This window comes from Herpailurus yagouaroundi, unplaced genomic scaffold, assembly GCF_014898765.1.
Source record: "Herpailurus yagouaroundi ecotype Mexico unplaced genomic scaffold, PumYag 29, whole genome shotgun sequence".
NCBI classification, from domain to species: Eukaryota; Metazoa; Chordata; class Mammalia; order Carnivora; family Felidae; genus Herpailurus; species Herpailurus yagouaroundi.
The window spans coordinates 66,214,714-66,223,538 of NW_024412377.1; the positions used below are offsets into that span (position 1 = coordinate 66,214,714).

Consider the following 8,825-nt stretch of genomic DNA (forward strand, 5'->3'; position numbering starts at 1 on the left):
GCGGGGCCTTGGGTTGTCCCCCGCCAAGTCACTGTCAGGTTAGAGCTGGTCCAGGAGGGGCGGGGCCCAAGGTGGGCGGGGCGCTGGGCCTCCAGCGGCCACGCCACTGTCGCGGGTGCATTCCTGGCTCTCTGGCCCCGGGCGGAGGAGCGCCCTGGCTGAGTCTGCAGTCCCCACTAGGAGCGGGTGTCGGGGCTGGCCGGAGCTGGGAGCGCGGCCGCGGAGGACCCAGGTGAGCTGGGACCCTGTGCCTGGAGAGGGACCAAGGAGGCTCGAAGTGAGCCGGGACCCCTTGAGGACCCAGGTTGCGCTCCCAGCCGCCAGGGGGCGAGCAGCGGCGGGGCTCAGGGACTGCCCCCTCCCAGCACTGGGGACCTGGGCGTCCTCTCGGAAGGGGGGTGGAGGGGACGGTAAATCAGTAACCCACAGCGCACACAGGGCCTTTTGTCCCGCTCCGTCCAAAGAGCACCCTGGCCGCGGAGCTGGTTACTCATTGCCCACCGGGGCGGGGGCGGGCCGGCTGTCTCTGCTGCTCCCCTCTGGACCTGCCTGCTTGCACCTCCCCCCAGGGTGGCCGGGTAGGGGGGGAGGAGGAAAAACGCGCGCTGGTCCCTTGGCCGCACGCTGGACTGTCTGCGCTCCCCGAGTGGAGATGAGGAAGCTGAGGATCCGATACGTGCCGTCATTTGCCCCGGGTCCCCCAACGCTTTAGTGCGGAAAGCTGAAGGAGAACCCAGGACTGTCTGATGACAGTGTCAGGCCCTGTCTGACAGTCTGACAGTCTGACCGACCCTGAGCAAGGCAGTGGGTCGGTCTGTCTGCCGCCGCGTGTGATCCGACTAAGTGTCCTGAGGTTACAAGATCAGGGCAGCCCGGAATGGGAATAAAATCCTGGGCCTCCCCACTCCTTTCCCAACTAGAGCTGTGGACCCTGAGAGCCGCACTCCCTGCAGAGCAGAGCAGGGTGGAGGGATTTTGTGGAGGAGAGCCATAGAAACTGGGGGTGTGTGCAGGGACAGTAGCATCTGAGTCCGATGAAGAAGAGAAATGGGGACGCAGAGGTGTGTATGTGCAAGAGAGAAGATATGCCCAGTTTTGAAAGTCACTGGTTTCAGTGCTGAAGAGGCTGAAGGAGCAGACTGTGCAAAGAGGATTGACAAGGGCAAGGAGGGCGGCTTGGGATGCTGGATAAACTGTAGATTGGATCCTACTGGACAAGGGCAGCCATTAAGGGTTTGAAAGCTGAGGGGGTGTGGGGTGGTGACATGGCAAATATTTGTAATTTTTAAAGCCCTGCTGGAGAGTGGAGGCTGGAGAGTCAAGGGGGATGTCTGCAAAGGCCCAAGCTAGAGATGACTATGGCCTGCCCTGGGTCCAAGCAACGGTGATGGGATGGACCACAGAAGGATTGAGGAGGCAGATGGACTGGAGGTGGAGGAGGGGTGAGGAGGCATGAGATGAGATGATACCCCAGCTTCAGGGGCAACCCAGGGAAGGAGCAGTTTGAAGGGGGAGATAATGGCTTTGGCCAAGACAAACTTCGTGCCCCCTGCCTCAGAGCCAGAGCTGGAAGGGGGGCAGCAGCTGATGAGAAGGGTGCAGTTGGCTTCCTGGGCAAGGTAAATTCAGAGACACCAGTGCCTAGTGACTCTTATTCAGCAGGTAATAGCCAGTAGCCCCTGGGACTATACTGGTCACCAAGGATGCAGACATCCTTGGTGGCATATGGAGGAGGATAACCAGATAGGGTGGGTGTGTACACCACACCTGAACTGCACCAGAATCAGAGGTGATTGGCCAAGGGCAGACCCAGAATGACAGTCGTGGGGAGGAAGGGGGAGGAGAACATTCCAACATCCTGTGCTCCCTGTGTTCCCTACATATGTTCTCTTTTATCCTCAAAGCAGTCCTGTGAGGACAGCACCCAGAGAGGGACTGGAACTTGCAAGTTGGTTAGAGTCAGGATTTGAACTTCACTTTGTTGGACGCAAGAGCCCGTGTTGCCTCAAATAGAGTTGTGAGGACACAAAAAGCAGAGGTATTCCCAGCATGCATTTCTGGTTCAGCATGAGGAAGAACTGCTTGCCATGGAATGTACTGCCTTGTCAGTAGTGAGCGCCCTGCCACCAGAGGTATTCAAAGCTGGTCACGAAAATGTCAGTAATGCTATAAGAAGTGTGGGTCAGATCAGATAACATCCAGATGCTGAGGTTTGGCCTTGTATTGTATTTCATATATATATTTTTTGTTCTCCAGCAATAAATTCATTTATTCAGCAAAAAAATAAATGATGTGTGCTGAGAGTGAGCAGAAGATCTGTCTCCGTTCTCTGCTTTCCTCCAAGGAAAGAATCCCCAAACTGCCCTTTCTGTGAACTTGTGCCAAGGTCTCAGCAGGACCGGAGGAGAGCAGGAAGCCCAGCCCTGCCCCCCTGCACAACCTACTGTGAAGAAGCTTTGGGCTCTGGCAACAGCAAAGCTGCTTCCAGTCTCTGCCTTGCTGCTGTGTGGTGGGGGGGGGGGGGGAGGGGGGGTTTGTACAAGACTTCTAACCACTTCCTGTCTCAGTTTCTTCATCTGCAAAATAGGGGAATAGTACCAACAAAGGTGCATGCATAGCAGGGGTTCTTCTCCCTCCTTTTCAGGAAGGCAGTTGGTGGGAAGCCCAGCCTGGGTCCTTGTGAGCAGCAGGAAGGATATGCAGCTGCTGTTGGCCCTGTTGGGGGTCCTGCTGGAGGTGCCTGGGGCTCCAGCTTTGTCCCTTGAGACCTCTGAGGAAATGGAGCTAGGTATGGCCTTTAAGGTGAGAGAGGATGGCAGGGGTGGGCACGTGGAGGGGGCTACTAGCTGAGAAAAGCAGGAGAAGATCCTGGCCCAGTCCCTTGAAGAGGTGACAGCAGGGCAGGGCCCAACCATTTGAGACAAAGTGTCTGGCTCCCAGCAAGCATCCACCTATCTCTGTGTCCACAAGAGAGGACTGACCTTGCAGGGTGAAGGGTCCTGTGCTGGGCTGCAGAACTGGTGGTGAGCCCGTCGGCTGTGTGTGTGTACGTGTGTGTGCGGGTGGGTGTGTGGGTGTGTGTGTGTTCTATGCACTGGGTTTGGGAGGCCCAGACAGCATGTATGGTATATGCACTGTGAGTGTGGTATGCCTGGGAGATGTGGCATGTGCCCTGTATGTGGCATCTATAGCATGTGTTGTATGTGTGTGTGTATGTATGTGTGTGTCAGGCAATGGCATGACCAGTTCAGCATGTGTGCTCTGCACTGCGTGTGTGATGTGCACCAGAGGCGTGGTAATTGCCTTACACAGAGCATCTGTAGCATGCGATCATGTGTGTGTAAGTTGAGGAGCAGCAGGTGTCCAGCATGTGTCGAGAGGTGCTTGTGCCCTGCCTGTGCAGCATGTTCCCCATATGCAGGGGGCTCCCTCAGCTGGGGCTGTGGGGCTCACTGACCTCTGCCCTTGGCCCACAGAGCCCTGCCTGGCCCCCAGCCCAGAGCAGCAAGAGCAGGAGCTGACCGTGGCCCTTGGGCAGCCTGTGCGGTTATGCTGTGGGCGGGCTGAGCGTGGTGGCCACTGGTACAAGGAGGGCAGCCGCCTAGCACCTGCTGGCCGGGTACGAGGCTGGAGGGGCCGCTTGGAGATCGCCAGCTTCCTACCGGAGGATGCTGGCTGCTACCTCTGCCTGGCACGAGGCTCCATGCTTGTCCTGCACAATGTTACCTTGGTTGTGGATGGTAAGGGGGTCTAGAAGGGGCTAAAGGGTGCCTGGGGAGAGAGATCCTCCCCATCCTAGACCTCAGACATCTCTTTTTATTCTTGACACAGACTCCTTGACCTCCAGCAATGGTAATAAGGACCCTAAGGCCCACGGGAACCCCTCGAATGGGCACATTTACCCCCAGCAAGGTCAGTATGAGTCCTCAAGGACTCATTTTCCTACTTCCCAGCTGGTCACTGAGAAGAAGAGACCTGTGTGGAAGCAGGTGGTCATCCTGGGGACACTAAGTTCTCCTTTCCCCTCCTCTCCAGCACCCTACTGGACACACCCTCAGCGCATGGAGAAGAAATTGCATGCAGTGCCTGCTGGGAACACTGTAAAGTTCCGCTGTCCAGCTGCAGGCAACCCCATGCCCACCATCCGCTGGCTCAAGGATGGAAAGGATTTCCACGGGGAGCATCGCATTGGAGGCATTCGGGTGAGTCTCCAGGTTCCAAGACCATCTGTTCCTCCATTTTCACTCCCCTCTTGGTCCCCTCATACCTATAAGTCATTCCTTCTCTAATGAGGAAGGCAGCTGTGGGCCCTAGCAGCACTAAACTGTGGACTTGGACAGCTCTGATTCAAGTACCCACTCTGCCACCCTGCGGCAAATGACTTAATCTCGCAGCCTTAGCTTTCTGTGGGAAGTGGGAAGGATCAATAACTGGCAGGTATTGAGTTTCAGCAACTAATTCTCATGATAAGATCCTGCAGAGCCTGCTCCAGGCTGTAGTGAGGAAGCTGAAACTGAGAGAGGGCAAAAACTGGCCCAAGGTGGTACAGCCAGGAAGAGCCCCTGCTAAAACTCAAAGACCCAGACCCAGGGCTCAGAAACTTCCTGGAGCCTTCTTCTTCATCTCAGGGTCTCTGGCCTTGGCCTGGCTTCCCCAGGGCCTAGAAAGCTTGAGAAGACCCCTGTGAATGGGATCTAGCCCCCTCATTCCCTTGACCCCTGGATGGGCACAGGTGAGTGGCCCCTCATGGACACTTTCCCTGTCCCCAGCTGCGCCACCAGCACTGGAGCCTGGTGATGGAAAGTGTGGTGCCCTCGGACCGTGGCACATACACTTGCCTCGTGGAGAACTCTATGGGCAGCATCCGCTACAGCTATCTGCTGGATGTGCTGGGTGAGCGGACGGGCAGGCAAGGCGGTATGGGGGTGGGAGCCCTGACACTGCCCTCGGGTAGGGCCCAGTCTGGCAGGCAACATGGACTTGGTCTTAGATGGCTCAAGCTGCCCTAAGTGTCCTAGTGGGTCAGAGGGAAGCACAGGGGGTAATGTTGGCCTGGAGGAATAGGGTCAGCTGAGAGAAAAAGTGAGGAAGACATCCAGGCAGAGGGCACAGGCTGAATAAAGGTCCTAGGTGTGACAGATACAATGCATTTGTGAAGAGCTGTATGCCTGGAGTGTGGCATGTAAGTGGGGAGCCATGTCGTGGAGGGCTTTAAATGATAGACCGTGAAGCTGTCCTTGACTGCAAAGGCAATGGGGAGCTATGGTAAGCAGGGGGTGGACAAGATCTGAGCTGCATATCAGGAAGTTCCTTCCCTGGAGCTGGGGGGAGGCAGGAGGCAGATGACCAGGGTGCTTCTGTGGGTGCCACTGGTCAGGGTTGACCGCCTGGCCCGGCCCCCAGAGCGGTCCCCGCACCGGCCCATCCTGCAGGCGGGGCTCCCAGCCAACACCACAGCTGTGGTAGGCAGCGACGTAGAGCTGCTGTGCAAGGTATACAGCGACGCCCAACCCCACATCCAGTGGCTGAAGCACATCGTCATCAATGGCAGCAGTTTCGGTGCCGACGGCTTCCCCTACGTGCAAGTCCTGAAGGTCTAGCCCCCACCAGCACCTGAAGCCTACTACTCTCCCATGGGGTGTGGGGGGTTGGTCCCCAGCCTCCTTCTTAGCCACAATATCGCCCCAGGCCCTGTGGTGACCCCTGATTATGTCCCCGGTCCCCAGACAGCAGACATCAATAGCTCAGAGGTGGAGGTCCTATACCTTCGGAACGTGTCAGCCGAGGACGCAGGCGAATACACCTGCCTGGCAGGCAACTCCATTGGCCTCTCCTACCAGTCAGCCTGGCTCACGGTGCTGCCAGGTGAGCACTTGAGGGGGCCAGGAGAGGCTGCAGGAACCCTGCTCTGATCCAGCAGTGGGCTGTGTCCTGTGGGGCTTGGGACATAGCATGCGGATTTGTGTGTTTTTCATCCCTCATTAGCGGTCCTTCTGTGCATGTCCACATATGATTGCCTTGTGAGCCTCTGGGGTATGGGTGTGCAGGACTGGGTATAGCTCCAGCTTGCTTGTCAAATGTCCCCATGTGTGCTGGGAGCTGAGAGGGCCTGAGTTAGAAGATGTGGAGCTGGCCATCTGACCACTGACCTGTCAGTTTTCTGTCTATATATGTGTCTGTCTGTGGACAGAGGAGGACCTCACATGGACAGCACCAGCACCTGAAGCCAGGTACACGGACATCATCCTGTACGTGTCAGGTTCTCTGGCATTGGTTGTCCTCCTGCTGCTGGCCGGGCTATATCGAGGGCAGATACTCATCAGCCGGCACCCTAGGCGGCCCGCCACTGTGCAGAAGCTGTCCCGCTTCCCTCTGGCCCGACAGGTACCTTGCTGTCACCCACGCCTTCCTGTGTCCCCATAGCGAGGCTCTTGGCCTGCCTTCCCAACCCAGCTCAGCTCCAGCAGGCTGACCAAGTCACCCACCTTACAGTTCTCCCTGGAGTCAGGTTCTTCAGCCAAGTCAAGCTCGTCCTTGGTGCGGGGTGTTCATCTCTCCTCCAGTGGCCCTCCCTTGCTCGCTGGCCTTGTGAGTCTAGACCTACCTCTCGACCCTCTGTGGGAGTTCCCCCGGGACAGGTATGCTGCATGGAGTGAGCATAAGGTTCAGGTTCCAGGCAGGAATGATGTTCATATGGCTGAGGCCTCGGCTTTCTAATTTCCAGGTTGGTGCTTGGGAAGCCCCTGGGTGAGGGCTGCTTCGGGCAGGTGGTGCGTGCAGAGGCCTTCGGCATGGACCCCGCCCGGCCTGACCAAGCCAGCACTGTGGCTGTCAAGATGCTCAAGGGTGAGTGGTGACGCCGGGGGAGGTGCTGTGGCCGTGAGACTAACAGAAGGGGCTCATGGTGCTACCAGTTGAGCACTGGTGGCCAGAAGGGCTGCAAGATGCCACTCTTGGGCCTAGGGCCCAACTCTGCTACCGACCCTGGCCAGCCATTTCTGAGATTGTTTCCTCACATGTCACATGGGGTAAACAATAGTTCCCAGGCTGAGGCTCGTGGAAAGTGCCTGGTACATAAAATCTTAACCACTTGAACGATGAGAACTACAAGGATTTGGGATGACTGGGGTTAGGCACCCCCACGTTAGCCCTGGCCCCACGTCAGCCTGGGTCTCAGATAACCATGTCAGCCTCACAGGCCATACCTTCAGCCTCCCCATCTGGGCCCTCCCCCAAGTCTCTCCCCGTGTCCACCACTCTAGAACAGCCCAAGCACCAGCCCAAAAGTGCCCAGGACACACCTGGGACCTGCCATCGGGGCTTCTCACTGCTATCCCCCACTTCCTCTACAAGAGCAGCCAAAACCATTGTTCTGCTCCCCCACCCCCTCCTCTCTGCACAGCTGGGGCCACCTGGTGCTTTCTGGGAGGCAGGGATTGAGAAATGTGCATTGTGAGGTTTGGCAGGGAGGGTATGTCATTGGCCAAGGGCCACAGGTCAGCCCTGGTCCTCAGCCTTCCCAAGAAGATCTGGAGCAGCTTTTTCTCAGCCTCCCCTAGCTGTACTTCACGGGCAGCTCCCTGAATTCTCAGGCCAAAAGGACACCAGGCCCCAGTCAGACAGGCCTCAGGGCGCCAGCCTGCTTCCCGCCCCCAGGAGCTCTTACCCCATCAAGAACGAATGCCAAACCTCCAGACACAGCGTCTTCCTGTTCAGAGTTCTTCCTCCTCTCCTCTGTTTCCTCGTCCCACTCACAGAGAGGCCTACCTCCTGTAGATCCTTGATCTTGTTTCACCCTTGCAACTGCTGTGAGAGGTAGGGCATGATCCATTGCCCCATTTTATACAAGATGATCCTGAGGTTCAGAGATGTTAGAAGACTTTTTAAAGGCCGCAGAGCCTAGCACGAATTCAGGCCCAGAGCTTCCTGACTCCAGGTCCAGCACTCAATGTCCTATATAGTCAACCCTGCACCTCCCCCACGTATAGTCACCCTGGCTGTCACCCTTGCAGACAATGCCTCCGACAAGGACTTGGCAGACCTGGTCTCTGAGATGGAGGTGATGAAGCTGATCGGCCGACATAAGAACATTATCAACCTGTTGGGTGTCTGTACTCAGGAAGGTGGGTTGGAATGGGGCTAAGGACAGGGACAGTGGGGTATGTAGCCACAGCCTCAGCAGCCTCCCTGTCCATTCTCACCTCTACAGGGCCTCTGTATGTGATTGTGGAGTGTGCCGCCAAGGGAAACCTGCGGGAGTTCCTGCGGGCCCGGCGTCCCCCAGGCCCCGACCTCAGCCCTGATGGGCCAAGGAGCAGCGAAGGGCCACTTTCCTTCCCTGCTCTGGTTTCCTGTGCCTACCAGGTGGCCAGAGGCATGCAGTATCTGGAGTCAAGGAAGGTATGGGCAGTGGGCAGCACTCTGGACCATTCTAACTGCTCCACCTGCGTACTTTCCTGCCACTGGCACTGAATGTCCCCATCTTCTCCCTCTTTCCCCTTTCCATTATCCTGTCTAAATGTTCCCAAGTCCTTCTGTACCCCCCATCCATACACAGTTGACACTGCATGTCCCTATTCCTTCCTCACACAATCCCTAACTCATCGGGCAAGGGAAGAGACCATGCAAGAGAGAGGTGGGGCCCTGAAGTTAGCTTTGGTTTCCCCCTCTCTGCATCTTGACGTCTTCATTCGTAGAATGAGTGGATGATGCCTACCCCCAGGGTTACTGTGAAGTGCAGTGTGCCCAGCATCTAGCCATGTGTCCTAATAAACCTAAGTCCCCTGCCCTGCCCCTAGTGCATCCACCGGGACCTGGCTGCCCGA

General features: G+C 57.1%; 1 protein-coding gene across 1 annotated transcript in view; it reads left to right on the plus strand.

The window, feature by feature from the left end:
• The first annotated feature begins 81 nt into the window (after window positions 1-81).
• FGFR4 (fibroblast growth factor receptor 4) overlaps window positions 82-8,825 on the plus strand; it is a 10,319-nt gene continuing 1,575 nt past the window's right edge. Inside the window, 14 exon segments of the mRNA XM_040446141.1 lie at window positions 82-232; window positions 2,645-2,788; window positions 3,477-3,740; window positions 3,832-3,912; window positions 4,036-4,202; window positions 4,770-4,893; window positions 5,404-5,594; window positions 5,727-5,865; window positions 6,191-6,384; window positions 6,493-6,638; window positions 6,725-6,846; window positions 8,013-8,123; window positions 8,210-8,400; window positions 8,799-8,823. Coding sequence (XP_040302075.1) covers window positions 2,698-2,788; window positions 3,477-3,740; window positions 3,832-3,912; window positions 4,036-4,202; window positions 4,770-4,893; window positions 5,404-5,594; window positions 5,727-5,865; window positions 6,191-6,384; window positions 6,493-6,638; window positions 6,725-6,846; window positions 8,013-8,123; window positions 8,210-8,400; window positions 8,799-8,823 — 1,846 coding nt within the window. The 5' untranslated portion in view covers window positions 82-232; window positions 2,645-2,697.